The sequence below is a fragment of the Monodelphis domestica genome, chromosome 1, assembly GCF_027887165.1.
Source record: "Monodelphis domestica isolate mMonDom1 chromosome 1, mMonDom1.pri, whole genome shotgun sequence".
NCBI classification, from domain to species: domain Eukaryota; kingdom Metazoa; phylum Chordata; class Mammalia; order Didelphimorphia; family Didelphidae; genus Monodelphis; species Monodelphis domestica.
The window spans coordinates 50,689,172-50,713,656 of record NC_077227.1 but is presented as its reverse complement, the minus strand read 5'-3'; the positions used below and the strand labels follow the sequence as shown (position 1 = coordinate 50,713,656).

The following is a 24,485-nucleotide window of genomic DNA, read 5'->3' as shown; positions in this document are numbered from 1 at the left end:
AAGGCTAGGCAAATAGGTTCACACAAATAGGGTCAGGATCACACAGCTAGGATTTGAACCCGGACCCTATTTCCAGATTTGACTCTATCCACTAAGCCACCTAGCTGCCCTTATGTGTAACAGTTATACATGTCCCCCAAATGTAGAGAGATTGAGGCCACTACCAAACTCACCATTATCTTATCTTATCTTATCTTATCTAGTCTATTTATCCATCTGTCCATCTATCTATGTACCTATTCATCCAGCTATCTTTCTTTCTTTCTTTCTATCTATCTATCTATCTATCTATCTATCCATCTATCTATTCATTCACCTATCCATCTATCTATCAATCATCCATCCTTCTATCTATCTTTCTATCTATCTATTCATCCATCTGTCTATCTATTCATTCATCTATCCATTTATCTATCATCCATCCTTCTATCTATCTATCTATCCATCCATCTATCTATTCATTCACCTATCCATCTATCTATCTATCCATCTATCTATCTATCTATCTATCTATCTATCTATCTGTCTGTCTGTCTGTCTGTCTGTCTATCTATCTATCTATCTATCTATCTATCTATCTATCTATCTATCTACATGAATATGTATGTATACACATATATAGATAACTTGTCAAGGAAATTAATTCTCTCCAACAACATAGATCTAGTTTTCAATCCACCTAAAATGTACAGTCTTAGGGATTTTCCCAAGGATGGAGTATAGAAACTCCCTTTGAATATCAGCAATTCTGTAATTCAAGAGTTAAGAGAATCTTCTGGGGCATCAGAAGGCTAAATGCTTGGTTTGTGCCTGTGTCTGTGCCTAACCAAATGTGTCTGACAAAGGCCTTGATTCTAGTGCAATGCTAGCTAGCTAGACTACACCGTGAGAGGGATGTTGAGACAGAGACATATATCTTTCCAGACATATGCATCTTTATTTCTCAATAAACTCAAAGCTTTTTTTAAAAAAAAGTTCTAACACATTTTGCATTAACAAAAGAAAGTGAGCTCATCCACACTGATTGAGAAGGCTAGTGACCATTAATAAAGAAGCAAACCCACACATGATATGATAGAGATAGGGAGTGTAATAGAATGAGTAGAAAGTAGTCCTTGGAGCCCTTGACCTGGGTTCCATTTCTATCTCTTATACAATGTGTGGCCATGGGCGAGTCACTTCCCTTTACGGTTTCCCCAAGGAAATCTCTTAACACTTTGAGGTGCCAAGGAGTTGCTTGTCTACATTGATAAAAGGGTGGTTCCTTTCCAGGAGTTGCCTACATTTATGAAGTCACAAGTCTAGACAAAAACAAACAGTAACAAATATATATACCCTGTGAGTCAGGATGCTTTAAAGGAGCTTGGGATTGGAATGTGTGTATGTGTGGTATAAGTAGATTTTTTAACCCAGATTTTGTGGGAGCATGATGAGGTCATTGACTAAAGGTAAGACTTAGAGTCAGGATGCCTGGATTGACTGCCAACTCTATAACAAACTCACTGTGGGACCATAGGCAAGCCACTTCAGCTCACTGAGCCTCAGTTTTTTCATCTGTACATTGGGGATAATAATGCACATATGACATTCTGCAGTTGTGAGGATAAAATTAGATCATTGGATGCATAACACCACATAAATGCAGGTGATTGTTATTTTCATTCATTCAGGAGGCATAGCAAGTGCTTGTGGGGGTCCCTATCTGGTAGGAGGGAGATCAGATCAGGTTGTTTTTGTTTATCCCCTCCAGCTGACTCCCATCTATCAAAGAGCTTTCTCCAGCTTTGATCGAGTGGAGGTCAATGGCTTTCGGTAAGCAATGGTTACTCTCTAACATTTCTCCTTTCTCTTTTTCCTTTACTTTCAGAACATTCATTTTTTTTTAAAAAACAACCTGATTAAGTGCTACTATAAATTGATTCCCCCCTGACTTTATTCACCATCCTATGCTCTCACAGACCAAGACACTTCTATGGCCATCATTTCCAGATGCGTTGTTTCTTCCATTAGAATGTAAGCTCCTTGAGGACAAGTTTTTGTATTTCTATCCTCAGTCCTTAGCACAGTATAGGGTACATGGTAAGTGATCAGTAAATACTTTTTCATTCATTCATTCACATTATATATAGAGAGGTAATTATATCCACTGGGAAATATACAAAGGTTGTTAAATTGAGATTCTGACCCTCAAGTGGTTTAATTTAGTATAAAAAATAAGGCAGGGATAAACACAACTATGCAAGGTGTTCCAAAAGTCAGTGCAGTTTTAAGTTTTCTCATCTTCTGACTTCATAGTACCTTTCATTTCTCATTTTATGCACTGACCATTCTAACTTAGAAGACAGGGAGTTCTAAACGTCTTAGTACTAAGCTTAAAACCTCACTCCACTTTTGGAACATGCTGTATTATAAGTAAGAATGATCAGTGCCTTAAAGCAATAAAAGGTATTGTGAAGTCAGAAGAGGAAGAGATCATTTCCACCTGAGGATATTAAAGAAGGATTCATGGATGAGGGGGTATTTGAGCCCCTGGGTGCTTAACTCTCTTCCTTCTCTATGTAGTTGTCATTAGGTGTGACTTTGGGGTAGGGACTAGCTTTGTCCTAAGCCAAAGAGCAGGGGGAATTATTTTACAAAATCTCTCCAAGTCTAGAACTGTTCCTCTATCTCTGTCTCTGTCCTCTATCTCCTTCCTTTTCTCTGTACCCTTTCCCCTGCTGTACCTAGCAGAATCAGCTTGGTGAGGTGAAATGAAACCCTGGACAGAGAGTCAAGAGAACTGGGTTTGAAGTCTTGGTTCTGCCAGAGACTGTGTGATCTTGGGCAAGTCATTTCCCTCCTTTGAGTGCCATTTTTCTCCTCTGTAAAATGACGGGGTTGGTCTAGACTGAGGTTCTTAACTTTTGTACATATGTGCATGTGTATGTGTAATGGACCTCTTTGGCAATCTTGTGAAACTTATGGACCCCTTCCTAGAATAATGTTCTTAAATACACAAAATTAAATTATAGAATTACAAAGGAAACCAATTATTTTGAAATAAAGATGAAATTTTCCTAAGTTCACAGACTCTCTGAAATCTATCCATGGATCTTCCAGACTAGATCTCTGAGAGCTTGTCTAGTTCTAATCCTATAGAAGTCTATGATTCTAAATGTGTGCATCCTTGTGTGCGTGCATGTGTGTGAGTATGTGTTCTCAGGATTCTTTGCTCTAAAAGTTTAGGACCTCTTGCAGTAAGAGTTAAGAAGGAACTGAGAAAAGAATGTAGCCATTTAAACCAGATTTATAATCTCCAGAAATCTGGGATTGGGTCTATGGCATTTCTTCAGCTCAGCACCTGGGACAGCACCAATACTACCCATGCTTCATGTCAAGAAGTCTTTATTGATTCCCATCTCTTTCTGTCCTGACCATGTGTCTGATCAAGACTCAAGAAAAGATAGGAGAAAAAGAAGGCCCAACATCTACACTTTGGGGCCAACCAATCTTATTAGGGTACAAGACATATACACAAAACAGTGAGAGACTAATGAAGTTAGGTGCTGGCCTGTGGCTCATACTCTGGAGGCTGGAAGAGGTGAGAGGAGGGAGAGACATCAATGTGGACTGGAGTGATCAGGGAAGAGAGCCTCCTGGAGGAAGTTAGATTTGAGCTGGGTAGGTTTAGTCAGGGAAACCCAAGAAGAGAAGATGTTCTGGAAGGTCTGTGGAAAGCACCCAAGGCAGGAATAAACTTGATAGCCATGAGGTAATAACACAACACGGTCTCTTCTGAAGCATCCCATGATTCAGCTTCTGTTGGAGAAGACACATAGATAAAAAATATGGGTCATGATCCTAGAATCACAAAACCACAAAATTTCAGAATGGAGGGGACCTCTGAAGTCACCTAGTCTAATTCTAATATATCACCTACTTCTATAGCATCTGACTCTGGAGCTCATCCAGCTTCTGCTTAATCACTTCCAGTGATGGGAAATTCACTACCATACATAGCAATATGTCCCACTGTTGAAAAGTTCTCATTATTAGAAATTTCTTTTTTACATTGATCTGAAATATGTCTCCCTCTAATTTCCAGTCATTAATTGTATTTCTGGAGCCACATAGAATAAATTCAGTCTTTCATTGAAAACAGCCATAATTCCTACACATACTTTTGATTCTCTTCATCATCCTAAATAGTCCAGGTTTTCTCACTTACTTTGTATGACATAGTTTCTAGACTCCTCATCACCTTGATTATAGTTTTATGAATATGCTCCAACTTATTAATGTCTTTAAAATGTGGTGCCTAGGATGGAGCAGATACAGTCTGATCAGAGGAGAGGATAGCAGAACTCACCTTCCAATATGGGGTCACCAGGTTGCCAAGTTGGGATCCCAACTTGTTTTAATAAGTCCATAACTCCATTGGCTCATATTAAGCTTGTGGTCCACTAAGAAACTCATATCTTTTTACTGAGTTGCATTTAGGCCATATTGCCCCCATCTTTTACCTACACAGCTGATTTTCTGAAAATCAAGGTGAGACTTTACATTTATCCTGATTTTCTAAATATGTACAATGAGACACATTTTTGGATATTAACATATTTGTTTTTTTGTTTTTGCTTGGCTATGCATGTTTGTTAAAGGGTATTTTCTTCCATTGTAGGGGAAGATAGAAGGGAAAGAAAAATAGTTGTTAATAAACAAATAGAAAATTCTTATTCAATGTCATCTCATTGTTTTCTTTAAAAAACAAATAAACTCTTATCTTCCTTCTCAGAATTAATTCTATATATTGGTTTCTAGGCAGAAGAGCAGTAAAAGCTAGGCTATAGGGGACCAAGTGACTTGCCCAGGGTCATATAGCTAGAAAGTGTCTAAGGCCAGATTTAAACCCTGGACCTCCTGTATCCAAGTCAGGCTATCAATCCACTGACCCACCTGGCTGCCTCTGTCTCACTGTTTAAAATCCAATATTCTGGCCTGTATAGATAATTTTGATTCTTGTATTCATTATGTTAATTTTACCTCTTAGCTTTGTAGTATCTGTAGGTTTAATAAACTTGCTAGCTCTGCTTTCATCCAAGTAATTCTAATACATTGAATTCTGGTCCTCAGGCTGGGTTCAGTGGTGGTGAACACAACCATCGTATTCAGAAACAAGACTCGAGCCCCTTCTCCCATGGATATTGTCTGGGTCTTGTATCGGGAAGTGAAGGGAGTGGGGATGATGCTGGGTAACCTCTCTTTAGCTGAAAACAGCATCCAATCTGAAGGTAAGTCACAAGACTTCAGGGATAGAGGCACACTCATTCTTGGAAGAGCACCAACAAAGACTCTCCCTCATTCCTGTCAGTTTTATGTTCCTTCCAACTCCCATGTTCTAATGGGACATGTTGAGGGAAACCTTGGTCATTTTCCCAGATGCTGTCTTCAATGAATCATTCCAGGTCTAATATCCTCTCAGATCTTTTCACTTGACTCATTAGGGAACAATTTTCCAAGGACTTTAAAAAATCCGGATTCAAATTGCTTCCCTAATTTGGAGAATGAGTCCTATATGTTGACTCCAACTGGGGAAAACTGGACAGTTTGGAATTGGTACTCAAATGATTTCCTTCCAGCTCCAAAGGGTTCCTCTAGGATTGGGGAAATAAGTTTGGGTCCCTCTTTCCTGTCCTTTCTAGGAGTTTGTAGACTGATCTTGACCCCTGTCAGCCTTCCTAGACCCTCCTGAATGGGTAAGATGATGCCCAATTTTGGATTGAAGTTATTCCATACTATCCCAGTAAAGACTAGGAAATAACAAATGGTCATAGGGTCCATGAGGGCAGTTTCCCAATGGTTCCCAGTGCTGAGGCATGGGGGAGACCACAGGATGAGAAATACCTAGCATCGGGGACCATCGGCCAAGCAGTATAACTGGAACAAGACAAAGAAAAATTGGGATTTACATAATATGTCATTGCACGATTCTAAAGGGGGTCAATAGATAGTATTGGCAGATTAGGTAGTGGTCTGGATTCATCTGGGAAGGATTTCTGGAAGAGAAGATATGAGGAGCAAGAAACACAGGACCAATTAATATGGATCTACACAAGGCTGAAACAAAAGCAGCTTCTATTCACCCTCCTGGTGGCCCTGATTGTCTCGGGGTACTGGCTGTGGAAGGTAAGGAGCCTTGGAATTCATATTCTGTGTGTCTCTCTCTCCCCCTTTCAACCTATTTCTGTAGCTTCCACACTGACCACCCTGGCCCCATTAACTGTCCATGTCTCCCTCACCACCATGGAGCCCTTTGTGTCTTCTCTCCTAAGACCTGGGTCTGCCACCTATATTACCCTGGAAGGACAGACTATGGGACCGGTAAGTTGGTTTTTTTTCATGCCCCTGGATAGCCCCCAAAAGCAAACTTACCATGCTGCTCGATCAGTGGAGTCAGAGCCCTGGGCTAGATATGGTAGGGGGTGGTGAGGGGAAAATGCAGAGAAAGGAAGATATGTAGAAGCCCCTGTCCTAGGGAAGTAGACATAGACCACAATCCTCCTGAGGAGATGATGGATGGGAATAACTCTTTGTTTCTTATGTTATAGTTGCTCTGCCTCATTGCCCCCTACCCAACTTCTGCATCTATCTTTATTCAACTGGCTCTCAGCAGCCTAAGACTTCTCTGGCCTTCCCAGAATCCAAGGGTCTCATACTCGGGCGACAAAAATGATAATCACTCCTCACATTTGTCCAGCACTTTACAACCATTCAAAGTATTTTTTAAAATCGTCAGCTTGGTTCAACGCATATGTATTGAACCCTTACCATGTTGAGAATCCTTTTGAAAGGTATTGCAAGGAAGAGGCAGAGGGACAGAGATGAGAATGACCCTGTGCTTGCCTCTAAGAAGCACACAATTTAGCTGGAAAACAAGGCAAGTATGCCAGCCAGCCAACCAGCCATCTATCCATCCATTCATCCATCAACCCATTAATTCAGTAAACATTTATGAAGGGCCTACTGGGTGTCAATACAAGCCATGAAACACCAAGTGCTAGGAGAGTTCTGAGGAGGGAAATGTCATTATTCCATTTGCTCCTCATTGTACACCTGTGAGGTTATCAGGGCAGTTGGAGATATTGAGCCACATGGTATAGGGAAAGAACATGAGATTTGGAGTCAGTGAACTGGAGTTCAACTCTTGGTTCTACTACTTCTTAGCTGTGTGACCTTACATTAGTCACTTCCCTTTTCTTCACTTGTACGTTGAGAAGGATGGATCAGGTGATCTCTGAAATACTTTCTGACTTGAACATCTTTTGACTATAATACTCAACTAGAAAACCCAGGTCTGCTGACCCCTAATCCAGTGCTAGATGTAATCTTGTTGAATGGGAACCAATTCAAAGGCAAATATATCATCATCAGTTTAAAAAAAAATTTTAAGTTTCTTTCCATGGTTACATGATTTGTATTCTCTCCCACCCCTTTACCCTCCCCCTTCCAGAGCTGACAAGCAATTCCACTGGGTTATACATGTATTTTCAGTCAATCCCTAACATCATCATCATCATCATTGTCATCATCACACCAGCTAGCTAGCATGTGCTATAAGCATAGTGCTGTAAGGTTTGCAAAGCATTTTACAAAAATTATCTCATTTGATCCTCACCACAACCCTGGGAGGTAGGTGCTATTATTCTCTCCATTTTATAGATGTTGAAACTGAGGCAGACAGATGTTGAGTGATTTGCCCAGGGTCACACAGCTAGTAAGTGTATGAATTGAATTTAACTTCTCATAGGAGGTAGCAACAAATGTTTGTTGAACTGAGCCCTTGGGTAGAAATAGAGATCTAGGGAGGGGTGCTTTAGAGCATAAGCTCCTTGAGGGCAGGGACCATTTCTTTTTTTTTTTATCTCTTTCTGTGTCCCCAGATATTAGCCCAGTGTCTGACATCATAAATGTTGATTGACTGGTTGACTAAATGGAGAAGGATTATTCATTAGATTGGACCCATCCATGTTTCTTCTTGTGATTCTCTGTAGGTGACACCAGTGGTGTTGGGATTCTATGGGATGCATCCCCAGCAGCGGCCTCTGCTCCTCTTCAGGTAGGTACAGCCCCCCACTGCCTTTAGAGCTGAGAATTCCTCCCATTTACTCAGTGCTTTTCAAGACTAAAAAGACCATTCCTCTCAACAATCCTGTGAGGGAAATGCTACAAGTATTATTTTCCCCACTTTTCAGAAAGGAGAACTGAGAGATGAAATTATTTGCTGTTTACATAGTGTGTGTGTGTGTGTGTGTGTGTGTGTGTGTGTGAAAGTCAGGATTTGAACTCAGAGCTTTCTAATGCTGAGCTCAGTATGCTTTCCCTTGATTCATATTACCTCTCTGTTTCCTCTTTCTAATTGCTACCAGGATTTCTATTATAATGTCAGCAATCCAACAATTCCAACAACTCAATTCACCAAGATCACTATGTGTTGCCTTAGGGGAGTGGGGAGAAAGAGAGAGAGAGAGAGACAGAGAGACAGACAGAGAGAGAGAGAGAGAGACAGAGACAGAGACAGAGACAGAGACAGAGAGACAGAGAGAGACAGAGAGACAGAGAGAGACAGAGAGAGAGACAGAGAGAGAAAGAAAGAAAGAGAGAGAGAGAGAGAGAGAGAGAGAGAGAGAGAGAGAGAGAGAAGAGAGAGAGAGAGAGAGAGAGAGAGAGAGAGAGAGAGAGAGAGAGAGAGAGAGAGAGAGAGAATGTGTTTTATGTTGGATTAGTGATTGGAGAAATTTACTTTTGTCTAAGAGTGCTTTAGGCAGAGACCTACCTGGAACCAGGGGAATGGATGATGATAGGACTTTTTGACTCTTTCAACTTAGTTGTCATGGTCTCTGTAGTGAACTGTCCCAGAATTGCAGAATTTGGGGGTTGGAAAGAACCTCAGGAGCCACCGAGATGAGCCCAGACCCAGAAGACAATCTCCTTCACCAACATACTTGACAAATAGTCATCTAGCCTTCAAATTAATATCCCGAGTGGGGAGGACCCACTCCCTCCCAAGGCAATTAATTTCATTTTTGGAGACCTCAAGTTATTAGGAAGTTTTCCCTCCCATGAAGCCTAAATTCCCAGCTTTGTCGCTTTCACTCATTATGCTTTGTTCTGCCCTGTGGGGCTAAGCAGAACAAGTCTTAAGTTCTCTTCCATGATGGCCCGAATGTTTCTTCTAATACTTCCCTTTCCTTCAAAACCTCCCCGAGTCCTTCAACCCATTCTCATGTGGGCACACACATTTGTTCCAGGTCTACATGAGAGATGTATCAGATAAGGATTAAGGATGTGTAGCTTAGGGAAGAGAAGACTCAGGATAATGTGAGAATTCTCTTTAAGTATTTGAAGGGGAGACGAGGCAGAAAGGTATTTTGTTTGGTCCCGGAGGGTGGAACTTGGAGCAAGGAAGGAATGGGAGTTGCTAAGAGGCAGATGTAGGTTGGATAGAAGGAAGAATTTCCTGTAATGCTGTTCAACACTGGTCCAGTGCTTGAATGTTTTCCTTCTTCTCTCCCAGCAATGATGACCAGTGGGTGGGTGTCACCATTGTATACAAGTTCAACGTCCCCATTCCTGCTGATCTTCGAGGTCTGGCTGACCGTCTTGCCCGGGAGGTGACAGATACACACATCCAGAAATCTAGCATCTCAGTCAATGGTGAGTCAACCCTTGATCTGCCAGTTACTTTTCTGCATGAGACGGGATGCCCTCACTCATGGCACTGTTGTGACATGGCCTACGGGTCTAGAAGTTGAAAAAAATGGAGGTCTCTTCCTCACTCAGGTCAGTCACTTATACTTTCCGATACTCCGTTTTTCTCTTCTATCGAATGGGCATGATAACCTTTGCCCGACCTCAGAGGAGAGCATGGAATACTTGTCAGTTGAGTTGAACTTCTTTGAGGGAGAGGCTCTTCATATACATATGGTATATGTCTAAATTGATATTTGGGGAATTAGTAAAATAAAATATTCCTTTATATTTGCATAACATTATCTTTTCCACAGGCCCCATTCTAACACTGCTACTAGGGAGAAGCCAGACTTATGTAGGATTTAAATTAATGTCCAATACTCCAAGTGTTATATTTTACAAGTTTATTATTATTTATTTATTATTTTTTAAATTTCATTATTTTTATTATTCATCATTTAGTTATTTATTATATTTTATAACATATACATATATAAAAGATATTAAATATACAAATATAGAAATACAATATATAAATATAAATTCTAAGTTTATTATTATTTATTATATTTATTTTTTATTCACAAGTTTATTAATATTATAATAGTATTAAGGTTATTGATAATATTATTATAGTATTATAAATATTATGATGTTATAAATAAATTAAATGCGATTATATTATTATTAATAAATAAATAATATTTATTAATATTATTAATCACTAGAAGTAAAGGAATAAAAAGGTAATTATCTAACAAAATAAGACCAATAAGACTAAGTTCTCCTGCCTGTTTAAAAAAAAAGCACTGGCAGCTGCTGTGATGACAGGAAGAAGAGAGTGGGAGGCAGGGCTACACAAAATTTATATCCTCCCTACATCAGTAAGTTATATGAGAAGGAAAGTGGGGTGCTGGGAATCATAGTTTTTAGGATAATAGATTCTAATTACACACTTAGAACTCATTGTTCCAGGGGCAGAAGGTGGCACACAGTGGATAGAGAGCTAGGCCTAGAGTTGGGAGGACATGAATTTAAATATGGCTTTAGACACTTCCTAGTTGCATGACCCTGTGCAAGTCACTTAACCCAGTTTGCCCTTCTGTCTTAGAGTTGTTACTAAGACAGAAAGTAAGAATATAAAAATGAGAAAAAAAAGAACTCATTGTTCCAGAAAATATGATGGGCCCCAAACATACCAGCACTGTCTTGTCCCAAGCTAAATTCCATTACAATCCTTAGATGAGAAGAGCCAAGGCAGGATATGCTTTGCTGGGCTAGATGTCTTGGTCCCAAGGATCAAGCCTCCAGGGACTCAGGCCCTGCTGCTCCCTCCAAGGAGATCATTATAACGCCTGCCTCTAGGACCTCTTCTCTCCCCAACAATATAGTTTTGGTTCCCCAAAGGAATGATTTCCTCCCACAATCAAAGTCACTCTGTGTCATCACACTCCTAAAGCTATAGCTCATGAGCTCCCATTTGTGATTTCCCCTTGAGCAGTCAGCCAGTAGTAAGGTGTAAAAGTTAAAATTAAATCTCGATAAAATATTTTATGAGATTTATTAATGATTTAATAATAATTTATTAATGATTTAATAATAATTTATTAATGATTAGAAATAAAGGAATAAAAGAGTATACAAAATAAAGACCACATGCTCATGGCTGATTAGCCCATTTAAAATCCCCTTGCTTAGCTTATCACTGCCACCATGCTGGCTACAAGCCCAAGAAAAGAGCCCAAGAGGACCGCCCACTCACTAATATCCTCTGCCTACAGGAAGTCCGTAATGACAGGAAGTCAGTGAGTTCCCAGGAAATGTAGTTCTTTTTTAGGGTAACAGATTTTCAGTTATACAGAGGGGAAGAGAAAAAAAATTTCCTTCCTTCCCCCAACTCCCACACCCTCTGGTAAAGGCACAAGAGAAAAAAAGTAGAGTGATCTCTTTTTCAGGAGCTGAGTTTTTCCCCCAAAGGAGGATGCCTTCCATGTGTCCAGAGATCAGACCTCACAAAGCTTTCCTGCCAAGAATGTGTTCAAAGCAGGCGAGCCAGTTTTCTGAAGGTGACAATTACACACATGCAGGCATTGAAAACATATTTCCATATTAGCCATGTTTTGTACTTCATTTAACAAATTGACACTTCTGCTGCCTGTCCACTGTTTTTTGTGATTATATCAACTGGCCTGGAAGAAGTAGATTAATTGATCAGGAATATTCTGACCACCCCACTACCCCCAATACTTTTTAAAAACACTTAGAGTTTTAGAGTCATGTGTATTAGTTCCAAGGTAGAAGAGCAGTAAGGGCTAGGCAATGGGAGTTAAGTGACTTGCCCAGGGTCACACAGCTGGGAAGTATCTCCGGGCAGATTTGAGCCCAGGACCTCTTGTCTCTAGGCCTGGTTCTCAGTCCACTGAGCCACCTAGCTGCCCCCACCCCTCCATATGAATAATTCTCATTTTTATAGCACTTAAAGGGTTACAGAACACTTTCTTCACAACTATTCTATAAGGAAGGTGATAAACATATTATCACCCCCATTTTACAAATGAGGAAACTGAGCCTTCTAAAAGTTAAGTGATTTGTCTATGATCACATAGCTAGAAAGTGATTGAAGTGGAATCTGAACCCAGCACTGAAGTCCAGTGCTCTATCCACTGTGCCTAGAGAGCTGGATCTCACAGGCATATACCTTGTTTACCTAAAAGAAGTATGTGGATGGGACAAGAAATCCTTCCCATCCCTTCCCAGGGTTGACTTTCCATACCACCTTCATTGTTCAGAGGAGAAGGCAGAGCTGACCATTTACAACTTGTGGCTTCGGATTCCCAACTGGCCATTTACTGAAGCATTGAAGGACAAGGCGAGCAGGGAGTCTCGGGAGCTACGGGGGAGGCTGACCCGTGGGGTGAGTCTATGTTGCAAAGAAATAGAAGGGGGGGGGGGAAGAGAGAGGTCAGATGAAGGCAATGACCCATACTCCCTCCTCCTGTATCCTAGCTTACCACCATCCTCAAACCCACCCAGAATTTTGCAGAAGTCATCGTGGAAGAATTCCTGTGAGTGTCTGAACCTTCCCCTTTCCCTTTCTTACCCAAGACAAGCACCAGGGAGACCCAGGAGTCTAATGACTTCATCTGGAAGGGGAAGGCAACTATAGGGAAGTCTCCCTCAGCTACTTCCAATCCTGAACGTTTGGGTACAAGTCTTTGAATCTCCCTCCTCTAGGCACAGAGACACACATGGAATCAGGGGGATGGACAGATTGACGTCTGGGTGACAGGGTATTCCCTAAACTGGAGGGTTCAGACAGTCTGAGCTGAGCTGGCCTGATAATTGAAACTGCTTTTCCCTCTGTATAACCACACTCTCCACCATTTTGGATGCTCCTTCTTTTCACAGACCCAGCCCAATGACAGCTAGAGTGAGGCCCACCTACTTCAGTACCGCACCTTCAGAGACTGACGTCCAAGAGTGGGTGTCTCAGGGGCTGGGATTCCTTAAGGATGCTGAAGGTCTCTCTGTGGAGCTGGCTAGCCTTGGTCAGTGCTCCCTCACTTGGCCCAGCTCCCTCTTCCTCAACTTCTTCCCTCAGTCTGTTTCCTACTCCCTTTGCTCTGCTCTTTCTGGGTCTTCTCTATTCAAATATCAGATTCATTATGTTGTCTCTTCCATCTATCTGACTGGTACTCTGTCTACTGGAAGCATAAGACAGCATGGTCTTAAAAATGGCACACCATCCAGTTCAACCTTGATCTAAGTAGCAATTCCTTTATAACATTCCTTCCAGAGCTACTTCTCTCCTCCTCGTTGGTGACTACTTTTTCCTTCAGAAAACTGGAGGTAAATATTCAGAGGAAAAACTGGGAGTAGAAACACCGAAGAAAAACAACTGCTCGATTACATGGGTCGAGGGGGATATGGCTGGGGATGTAGACTCTAAACAATCATCCTAGTGCAAACACCAACATGGAAATAGGTTCCGACCAAGGACACATGTAATACCCAATGAAATTGAGCATCAACTATGGGAAGGGTGGGGGGGAGAGGAGGTAGGGAAATAATATTATTCTTGTAACCAAGGAATAATGTTCTAAATTGACTAAATTAATTTTTTAATAACAAATATATAATATGAATGAAAAAAAAGAAAAGAAAGAAAACTGGAGGTAACCCTGAAGGATGGGAGTTTCTAATAGAATAGCTCATGAACCTCCATCTGAGATGTTCCTCAATATCTATCTAATGTCCATTCTGTATGCTGAAGGACCTAAGATTTGAGCGGAATGGGCCTTGAGGGAAGGATAAGGTTTGGAACAGATTGCAATGACCTCTGGTTTGATAGCTTCCTGACTGTTCTCTTATTATTTCCCTCTCCAATCCACCCTCTACCCATCTGCTAAATTAATATTCCTAAAATGTATATTGATCGGGTCACTCACCTCCTTAAAAACTTCTGGTGGCTCCCTGTCATCTCTAAGATAAAGTACAAACTCTTCAATTTGCCATTTAATGCCTTTCCCAATCTGGCTTCAGTCTACCATCCTGGACTCATTTCTGTTCAATATTCTGTACTCTACATTCTAGTCAAATTAGATGGCCCAACCTTCAGAGATGTCTCCTTCTTCTGACAACTCTTACTGCTTGAATACTTTACGTAGCCCAGAATTCTTACGATGACGAGGTCTTGTGCCTTATCTTTGCATATGTCTTCCCAGCCAGAAGGTTAGAGGATGGTCCATTTGCTCTTTGTACCAGTCCATCAACACATTTTTGTTAGGAGCTTAATATGTGTAGGGCCCTGTACTAGGTAGTGGAGGAACCCTCCCTAGCTTTGCTTCTTCTCTTTCTGTTCTAGACTTGCCAAGTTCGAAGCCCCCCGTGCTGCCTAAAGCCCCCTTCCCCAGTTATGCTGTGGCCATGATTGTCCTGGGCCTCCTGCTCCTCCTGGTTGTTCCCCTGGTCCTTGTCCTGGTGAGTGGTCCTCCCTCCCAGGATGGTGGGACCCTGGAGTTGGCCGTGCCCATTACCACCCTAGGCTGAACTAAGGGGTTGGTCTGGTTGTCTGAATCCACGACCATGACCCAAGCTTTTTAGTTGCTAGAGGAGAGATGGTATCCTGGTAGAGAAGAAGAGCCTCTGGAGACCTGGATTTAAATTCCGCCTCACCCACTTACTAGCGTATGACTTTGGACAGTCAAACAAACCCCTCTGAGCCTTGGCTACCTCATCTATAAAATGAGATGGTTGGACTTGCTGGCTTCTCAGGTCCCTTCCTCTGGACAGTGGGGCTGGAGGTTATTGAGAAGACCTGCTCCAGGCCAGTGAGGGTGGCTTCTTCTCATTCCAGGCACTTAAGACGAATGTCTGTAGCCAGATAGCTGGTCTGTGTATCTGGAAACCCCGCTATGGCCGCCAGGTCACTGCTTCTGAGTATACGGTAGGCTGACAATTCCCATCCTCCTTTCTGCTGGGGGCCTGGGGCTGGGACGAGCTTGGAGGATGGGGAAGCCCACAGCAGAATCATGCAGACATTGAAGTTTGGCTCAGGGTCTCCACCCTGGCCCAATGGATGGTGTGATGGATGGTGTGTTGTCTCCCTCCCCTTAGAATTTGAGCTCCACAAGGTCAGGAACTGTCCCTTGCCTTTGTATCCCTCAACTTGATACAGTGCCTGGCACATAGTAGGCCCTTAATACATGTGGACTGACTGACTGCTGGCTCTTCTCCCAGGTCTTGGTCCCCTAGGTGTTAGACCTTGTCCTAGGGCCTTTTTACCTAGACCTCCACTCTGTGAGCTCCCCTATTAATGCTAATTATCATTTCTCTAGTGCTTTAAGGTTCATAAAGTGCTTTCCTCATAGCATCTCTATGTTATTAGTCCTCTTTTACAGGTAGATGTGAAAGGACTTGCCAAAGGTCATAAAGCAAGGTTCCCATCCAGAGAACCTGGTTTTTCCTATTGACTATTTTGAAAGGGGCTGACAAACCAACTCATATTGAAATTTTATTAACACTCACACACTTCCAAGTCATGTAACCCTCATTGCCCAATTCTTACTGATCTTCTGCCTTGGACCTAATACATGGTATTGATTCCTAGATGGGAGGGAAAGGTTTAGATGAAAAAGAAAAGTTATTAACTGCTAGTTCAGGATACAGGGCATGAAAAGCATCTTCCTTAAGATGTAAGTTCTAGGAAGAATCAGCCAATGAGAAGGAGAAGCCATAGGGGATGGGAGATACTTCCACTGGGGGGATCCTTGATCTTCCAGAGTGAGACTATTTTTGTAGCATAATAGAGAGTGTAAAGTCAGCAGTGCTGCCTATACAGGCCAGCTTCTAATAAATTAGAGCTCAATTCTCTGAACAGAGAACTAGAGCCCTGGTTTGCTTGGTTTGGGGTTCCCCCCCCCAGATCACCTTTAGGTAATGTCCCCACTAAAGAGACTTTAGTTAATTAGTTTGACACTAGAACAAGTCATGGTGTTCATCTCAATAGCCAATGTCCCAAAGGAGGAATAGAAACAGGAATACATCACCTTGGGAGCCCTGACTCTCCCCCTAGAATTCTACCAGGGCCACTCTAAGCTTATCTGAGTTTTTTCCTCCCACCCTTACAGATGCACTCCTATGACCTCAAACACTGATGTACCACCAGGAGGAGAGACCAGAGCCCAAGGAAGACTCATCCATCCCCGCATGCCTCCTTCCAGCCATCCAGGGTCCCTCTGGATCACAGTTACTGCCCAAAACCAGAAAAAGGATTGGGGTGGGATAGTTAAAGGCTGAAAAATGATGGGAAGCATTCATTTTGCCCCTTTCTCTGACCAGAGTCAGCCCTTTCTAGTCCTAAACCCATAAAACCCTGCCTGAACTTGAGGTGAGGAGATCTGAGATGTGATGAGTGGCCAAGTCTGATGATGCCACTTTTCCATTGCCCATTCCATACTCACTTTCCTGGAAGCATCCAGGCTTTTGGACTGATCCCTCTCCCTCCACATCCAACCTCCACTCTATTCAGATCTCTGCACTCTTATCATAAACCAAGGCGAGATACCCCAAAATCCAAGTCTTCCCCTTCCCAGGTGGTGGTTCTATTGTCACAAGGGCCTTCTGGTGAAATTGTAACCCAGAGAAAAGATTGCAATGAGGGCATAAGGTCCCATGGAAGTTTTTTTGGGGAGCAGGGGCTCATCTTCATGTTATTCTAATGTAGGAGGCCAAGTAGCCTGTAGTTGATCCTTTCCAAGCTCACAGGGCTTCTCTCTGGACCAGAGCCCTTCTCTCTTCTCCAGGCCCAATTCAGCTATGCTCTGTTCTGATCACTACCATCCCTCTGCCCTTTGAAGTCTGTGGCCTTCAGTTATCTCCAATCCCCTCTCTATTTGTTAGCCCTCATCTACCTTGGAAAACTAGAGGGAAAAGGACACTACTATAAGCTTATCAGCAGGTGCCCAGGGTTTGAAGCTACTCTTCCCATAGAGGCAACCTAAGAGGAAGAGATGGGGAAGTGAACCCTCTGGGTAAGGGGAAATGGATGTGACCAACATGGAGAGAGCAGACATGTTGGATATGGCAATGGGTGGAAAGGGAGGTTGAGGTTACCTTGGGAAGGGTCTTCAATGCCAGGCTTAGGCATGTGGACTCACTCCTAAGTCTAACTCCCCAGGCCCCTTCTTCCACAATACCCAGATTCCTGTTATTCTATGTAGAGGGCAGGTTGCTGACCCAAATCTTGGGAAGCAGAGGGTGGCATAAAAAGGGGAGAAACCTGCAGAAGCTGGGTCCAGCCCCCAGCTTCTCCCCACCAGACCCTGCCCCACTCTCTTCTCCCTCTCAGAGCTCACTTGTCTCAGATCCTCTGATAAATTATTACCTGCTCATAGGACTGAAGCTAACTTCCTTTTGAGAGATGTTTCTTACCACGTCATATTGAAAGGCCAGTCTTATCTGTGTTCAAGGACACATAGGAGGCATTTATTGAGTGGTTGACCATGTGTCCACTGTGCTAAGGACTAGGGATACAAATGGAAGCAAATGACCCTGTCCTTGCTTTCCAGAGACTTACATTCTAATAGAGCAAGACAGCACATCTAGGGGAGTTGGGGATTGGAAAGAGGCTCACAAAGAGGCAGGTGAGGAGCCATGAGTGAGGTAAAGCATGGCTGTCGGCCTTCTTAAAATGGCGGACCTGGGCCAGGAATCGCCAATCAAGAAGGTTGGCAAGGGACAGTCAAGGAGAAGGATGAAAAGGAGAAGTCTGGAGAGAAAGTTCAGTTATGAGTGAGAGGTATGAAAGGAACTTAAAGATCTGGCTTAACCCCTTTATTTCACAAAGGAGGAAATACTCATATGGTGTCAAATAATCAGAAGAATACTCAATTTGGAATCAAGGAGTTGCACTTGAATCCCAACTATCACTTACTACTTGTGAAGCCTTAGGTGAGTCATTTTATCCTTGATCCTCAGTTTCCTTATTTGTTAAAATGAGAGAGTTCCTCTAGATGACCTCTGAAGTCCCTTCCTTGCTCCAAATCTATGATGCTAAATTGAGGTCTAGGGAAAGAAGAACTACCTGTGGTCCTCATCAGGTCTGACTTCCAGGCCTGTGTTCTTCTCATACTTAGTGGATGAGTGGAACTCAAGAGGGTCACCTGGCAAGACAATGATAGTTGTAACAAGGCCAGTGGCCCCCCACTTTTCCCAATGAGAGCTCTGGAGCTTTAATATTCCTGTTAGGAGTTAGTTATTGACCATGAGCTGAGGGGCAAAAGTCAGGAAAGGAGGCTGGGGAAGACTGAGCAGTCCCAAGTCATTGGAAGAAAGAAGAAGCAATGAAAAATGAAGACACTAAATCTTGGGCCAAATGATGGGGGAAAAGAAGATAAAGAAGAAATTCAGACATTTGCTCAGTTTTAAAAATTGCTTTTAATTTAAACATTTAGACAAACAACATAATTCCCAATAATCTCCTTTCTGAAAAAAAAAATCCTCAAGTACAAAACAATAAAAAACCACAAAGCAAAGCATACCCCCATTTTATGATGGGGACAGCAGATGGCCAAAGGAAAAATCAGGCCCATACCTAGCTCCAAGGGGATGGGGGACTGATGGGGGAAGTCAGTGTTGGCAGGGTGGATAAGACACTGGATCTTGGCCCATAACAGTAGGACTCTCAACCCTTCTCTCCTTCGTCAAGGCAGATCGGGATCTGGACTGGGCTGCTCATTACTCAAGAGGTTCTGGTATGAAAATGTATAGTCTCTTTGCTGCTGCTGCTTCCAAAATCCTGGGGAGACAGGAGGGAAATGAGATCAGAAAGGAAGGTTACAATATTGAGGGACTAGACCAGAATCTTCAATGCAAGGGGGAAGAAAAAAGACACAAAAGACTAATGTGGGGAGAGGAGGTGTGGAGGTGAGGGTAGAAAAGATTCTTCCTATTGGGTGCCCCAGAAATTTACCCAGTGCATGTTTATTTCTGTAATAACCATAAGATTGACCAAAAAGGGTGCCTTACTAAGGTACGGACAACTATTTTATTCCTTCTTCTCTACTTTTCCATTTCAGAAGATAGGAGACCTTAGGGATTATTGAGTCCAGTGCTCTATTTTTACAGATAGGGAAAGCGAAGGCCCAGAGATCACAACTAGTAAGTAGCAAAGTTGGGCTAGAATCCAGGTCTCACTCCTAAAGTTTTTCCCATCATTCCATATATCCTTCTCCATCCACCTCCATATGCACAATGGCTGCCAGAGTCAGTTTCCCCAAGGAATCTGAGGTGAATGGAGCTCTTTATGGGAAGCAGTTGCCATCTGGTTGTCACCTCAGGGTGACTCACCTCCTCTGATGTGCCTTCAAAGTCGTGATTACCAGTTCCTATAGTTGGTTTCTCATCTTGTTGACCAGAGCGTTCCAGTGGGCTCCTCAACTCCAACAGATCCTTAGGCATCTGGTAGGCTTGAAGTGAAAATGTGCCTCGATGCCAACAACCTCTTACACACCTGAGCTTTACACTCTACAGGAAGGGAGAGAGGCTAGAGATGGGTTGAGAGTGATCTGACCAAGCACAGGCAATATGGTTCAGAGAGGTAGATTTTTGGTCTAGAAATCTTGAGAATTCCCAGTTCTATTATCAGTTCCATCAATCTATTTGCTACCCCATTTCTGCAGAATCCTACCCTAAGTTTGACCAGTTTGGGGTTCTATGGCCATTTAAGGGGGCACCATTCCTTGAGAAAGGACTCAAGAGGCCAATTGGAAGGGGCCTTTGGGCTAATCACAGAATCAGAGTTGGAAAGGACTCTAGAGGCCATCTCGTCCAACACATTCCCAAAGGAAAATCTATTCTATAGTATGGCTCCCCAATGAAGCCTGAAGAGCTTCATTGAAAAGAGGGCCATTCTATCTCCTGAAGAAAGGCCATCCCTCCTCTTGGAGCTTTCTCATTTTATAGGCTGAGATGACTCCCAGCCAAAAAGAAGAAGGGACTCTCCCTACGTCATAGGGATTTCTCTCACATATGTCCCCCCTCCAGCTGGTTCCTTACCTGGATTATCAGGATGAAAATTGTGAAGAAACTCAGGAGGCACAGTATGGTGATAACCACAAAAATGCTGGATATGTTCTTGGATCTGGGGGGAAACTCCAGGTTTTCTCCTGGAACACACAAACCCATGCCCCACGTGGTAACCTAGTCATTCTTTGGCCCCTTGCTTGTGGAAAGGGGATGATGATGATCATATTTATTTAGGGCTTTAAGGTTTACAAAACACTTTACATACACTGTCTTACTGGATCTTCCCCAAATCCCTATGAAGTGGGTGCTATTTCTATACTATTTACAGATGAGGAAACTGAAGCCAAGAGGTAAAGTGACTTTCCTAGGGCTATACAGCCAATAGAGGAAGCTAGGTGATACACAGCAGATAGAGCACTGAGCTTCAAGTCAGGAAGATCTGAAGTCACATCTGGTCTCAGTACTTATTAGCTGTGTGACCCTGGGCAAGTCATTTCACCCCCATTGCCTGGCCCTTACCACTCTTCTGCCTTGGAACCAATATTTGGTATTGATTCTAAGACAGAAAATAAGGATTTAAAATTTAAAAAGAGAAGAAGAATGGGCTAAAGAAACAGAAATGGGAGAGCTAGAAAAGGAAGCAGGTAAGAGGAGAGCTGGACAGGAACTAGAGTGAAAGTCTGACATCGGTGGGGTCAGGGGTAATGAATTCTGACTCCTAAAAAAGGAGGATGTCTTAGCCAAGACTCTGCAAAACTCAGCCCAGCCAAGTAGAAGGAGATGCCTAAAAGCAGGAAGAGAGAGGAAATGGTTAGAGGAGCTGGAAGAAGAGAGTCAGCCTAAAGGGGGAGCTTGGGTGCTGAGAACCATCCAGGAAGGACCTTCCATCAACCGACCCAAGATAGGAGGGGAAGGCTCAGACCATTCTGGAGCTTCAATTCTTTTCATCCTGCAACCACATACAGGAAAGTTACCTGCAATGCAGAAGGAGCCGGGGTCCACTTGGAATGCCGAAAGAGCTAGATGGCCCCCCGAGTCTACTGATGCCAGCAGGGTTTTCAAGAGGCTTTTGGGAGTAGGCTTTGGGGTCTCGAACAAAAGCTCCCCCACACACTTACACTTAAAGTAATCACTCCTAGGAAAGAATTGAAGGAGAGGTTGGCTTAGAATAGTCGTCATCCCACCTTACTGCTTTTCCATTTAGAATACCTATCTAAGGCAGCTGGGTGGCTCAGTGGATTGAGGGTCAGGTCTAGAGATGGGAGGTCTTGGATTCAAATTTGATCTCAGATACCTCCTAGCTGTGTGACCCTGGGCAAGTCACTTAACCCCCATTGCCAAGCCCTTACTGCTCTTCTACCTTGGAACTAATACATACTATTGATTCTAAGATGGATTTTTAAAACCTATTTAAATCTCGCCAACCCCTCCAGTCCAAGTTTGAGTCTACATTTTCTGAGTCTTCCTTCCTCCTTCCCTCACCCCCTTTCCTATAGTGGTTACAGAGAGCTCTAGATTGTGTTTCACTTTGGGACATTTAGTTATCCATCTTGACTTCCTAAACAGACTGGAATTCTCCAAGGGTGGCGACCACGTCTTCCCCGTCCGGCTGCATCCTTAGCAGCCAAGTCAGACTTCAGGCATGCAAGAAGCCTTTGTAACACTGTGTGTCTGTCCGTGTCCGTCCATCTGTGTGTCTGTGTGTGTCTCCCACACTCCTAACTGGCAGTCATAGCTGCTCCCTTTTCAGGGTACTCACAAGCAGTCCTGCATTATCACTTGCAGGAGGCTCCTGTGTCTACTGAGAGCACGTTTCACCTGTGGGAAGGCAAAGGAATATGAAGGAAAACCAAGTGGGTTGGAGAAAGCCCACTTCCCCTGCCCAGGGGCGAGCTGGCAAAAGCCCCTGAAGTCTCCCAGGATGCCGATGATGGCTACAAAGGAGAGGGGGAAGCCATCTCTTTCCCCAGGCTACAAGGAATGGGGTAGTTCTCAGGGAGAGATGGGTCTGCTTCAAGGAAGGGGTGCAAATCTGAACGATACCTTCCAACAAACAGGCACCTAAGCCTCTGGGGTGCTACCTGGTCCGTTTGGGGGTAGAAATTTCTAGATTGGCTCCTACAAAGAATCTTAAGTTCAAGGAGGCTGCTAGGTGGTTCAATGGATTGAGAGAACTAGGTCTGGAGATGGGAGGTCCTGGGTTCAAATTTGACCTCAGATGCTTTCTGGTTGTTCAACCCTGGGTAGGTCACTTCACCCCAATTGCATAGCCCTTACTGCTCTTCTGTCTTGGAGCCAATACTTAGTGTCGATTCTAAGATAGAAAATAAAGGTTGAAAAAGAAGAAGAATCTTGAGATTTGGGTCTGGCCTTTCCCAACCTCTAAGCACCTCACCAAAGCATTTCAGGAGGCTCTGGTGTTTCAGAGTCCTACACCGAACGCCTGTACGGAATGTGGGGATAACACAAGCTATAGTGAAGTTGGACAGTAGAAATCTCCCCAGATTTAGCCGGTAGGGAGCTGAATGAAGAGAGACTGACCTTTCAGACCCCTCAGGGGAAAGGAAAGCTCAAGTTCTTGGGATGGAACAAGGGCCATGGGAGTTTAGAGTCCTTCCTCATGCACCGCCACCCCCTTCCCCTTCCACTTCTAAACCCAGGCAATCCTCACACACCACCATGGACAGTTCTCTGAAGAGAGTCTGATGCTCTGGGCACAAGGGCTCCCACACAGATTTCTTCAACTTCCTGTTGGTGACATGGAAGGAAATGGGTAAGAGCTGCAGATCCAGGTGGGACCCTGGAGGGGAGAGAACAAAGACACCCAATTAGTAGCCTTTGCAGGGGAGTACCTGGATCTAGAGGACCAGGTGGAGATGGATGGATGGTGGAAAGAAGAAGATACCTACCTGCCACGGTGAGTGAACTCAGATCCACTGACTGGTTGGCCAAACCAGTCAAGGCTTGTAAGACATGGCGGACATCTGCCCAGGCTTGGTTGTGGATGTAGACCTCACTTCCAACCAAGAGTTTACCTTGAGTCTCCCTGAGGGAAGAGGAGAGACAAAGGTCACTAGTGGGAAAGGGGAAAGGAGAAAGGGGTGCAAATCCTTGTCCTACTAAACCCCTGGAAAGAGTTTTGCTAGGGACTCCCCTACAAGGCTGTCTTGGTTAAAAAGGAACAAAAAGCCCAAACATATAAGGTGTCTTTGGCTATCTAGAGAAATTAGAACCTCTATCTTTTTTTTTTAAAACCCTTACCTTCCGTCTTAGAGTCAATACTGTGTATTGTTTCCAAGGCAGAAGAGTGGTAAGGGCTAGGCAATGGGGGTCAAGTGACTTGCCCAGGGTCACACAGCTGGGAAGTGTCTGAACTCAGATTTGAACCCAAGACCTCCCATCTTTGGGCCTGACTCTCAATCCACTGAGCTACCCAGCTGCCCCCAGAACCTCTATCTTTAAAGCAAAACTGAACAAGGCTAGTTTTCAGTAAATGGAAGACAGTGACATAATAATGATCATCGAAGGTTTTCTTTAGCCCTTGAAGTTCAAATTCTTCAAATGAAGTGTCAGGATGGCATGGGAGACAGCTAGGTGACTCAGTGAGCCAAGGCCTGGAGATGGGAGGTCCTGGTCTCAGAAACTTTCTAGCTGTGTGACCCTGGGCAAGTCATTTAACCTCACTCTTCTGCTTTGGAACTGATATTTAGCATCAATTCTAAGTGAGAAGGTAAGAGTTTAACAACAATAACAAAAAAATCACAGGTAAGGTAGAGGGTTGGTGTGATAATCCTTGCATTTGAAGGAAACCTGGGCAAAGCCAGCTCTCTTTCTGAAGAACAGATATTGGTCTAAGGGGGAACATCTTATGAACTTCAATGTTAGTCTGCTCTGACCTCATTCTCCCTCAGTGGCCATCCTGTGGTCTCTTCTCCATCCTCAGCCTCTGGACCTTCCAAGGTGAGGCTAGGATAACTGGAAACTAACTCATGTTAGTTTCCTAACGCCTTCTCAGGACTTTTTCCTTCCCTAGTGAGGATCTAGGCAGTTTAACAGGGGCTTCTGGAGATGAGAACTTTGCCTGAGGTCCAACCCAAACTGGGCATGGAAAGTTTAGGGGGGCAGGCAGGCTTTCCCCTTCCTCAAGCCCAGAGAGTTCCAAACTTTCTTCCCCAGGCAAGTTTTGCAGGGGTGTTGGTGAAGCTCTGACTTTGATCCTTGGACCTTGG

General features: G+C 43.4%; 2 protein-coding genes across 3 annotated transcripts in view; one reads left to right on the top strand and one right to left on the bottom strand.

Moving 5' to 3' along the window:
- Window positions 1-617: 617 nt before the first annotated feature.
- Window positions 618-18,273, top strand: LOC103094335 (taste receptor cell protein 1). Its single transcript, XM_056799079.1, has 11 exons — window positions 618-1,812; window positions 5,113-5,270; window positions 6,230-6,360; window positions 8,031-8,095; window positions 9,554-9,693; window positions 12,519-12,643; window positions 12,736-12,794; window positions 13,138-13,277; window positions 14,594-14,709; window positions 15,086-15,175; window positions 16,359-18,273. Exons 1-11 carry the CDS (start codon window positions 1,640-1,642, stop codon window positions 16,383-16,385), a joined length of 1,224 nt encoding a protein of 407 aa, XP_056655057.1. The 5' UTR covers window positions 618-1,639; the 3' UTR covers window positions 16,386-18,273.
- Window positions 18,274-18,629: 356 nt separating this feature from the next.
- Window positions 18,630-24,485, bottom strand: part of LOC103095784 (uncharacterized) — a 20,610-nt gene continuing 14,754 nt past the window's right edge. For both annotated transcript variants that reach the window (XM_007478182.2, XM_007478183.2), the window contains exons 7-13: window positions 23,166-23,302; window positions 22,932-23,056; window positions 22,016-22,074; window positions 21,231-21,391; window positions 20,287-20,396; window positions 19,579-19,755; window positions 18,630-19,027 (exon numbers count right to left, since the gene is read on the bottom strand). In XM_007478182.2, coding sequence (XP_007478244.2) covers window positions 18,971-19,027; window positions 19,579-19,755; window positions 20,287-20,396; window positions 21,231-21,391; window positions 22,016-22,074; window positions 22,932-23,056; window positions 23,166-23,302 — 826 coding nt within the window. In that variant the 3' untranslated portion in view covers window positions 18,630-18,970. The remainder of the gene's footprint in view (window positions 19,028-19,578; window positions 19,756-20,286; window positions 20,397-21,230; window positions 21,392-22,015; window positions 22,075-22,931; window positions 23,057-23,165; window positions 23,303-24,485) is intronic.

What these genes read in the sequence shown, in the direction of transcription:
- LOC103094335 (XM_056799079.1), top strand. Translation starts at nt 1,640, where the DNA reads ATGCAGGTGATTGTTATTTTCATTCATTCAGGAGGCATAGCAAGTGCT. An exon ending in GTGGAGGTCAATGGCTTTCG is followed by an intron (nt 1,813 to 5,112) that starts GTAAGCAATGGT and finishes TCTGGTCCTCAG; the next exon opens with GCTGGGTTCAGTGGTGGTGA. An exon ending in TCACTGCTTCTGAGTATACG is followed by an intron (nt 15,176 to 16,358) that starts GTAGGCTGACAA and finishes CCACCCTTACAG; the next exon opens with ATGCACTCCTATGACCTCAA.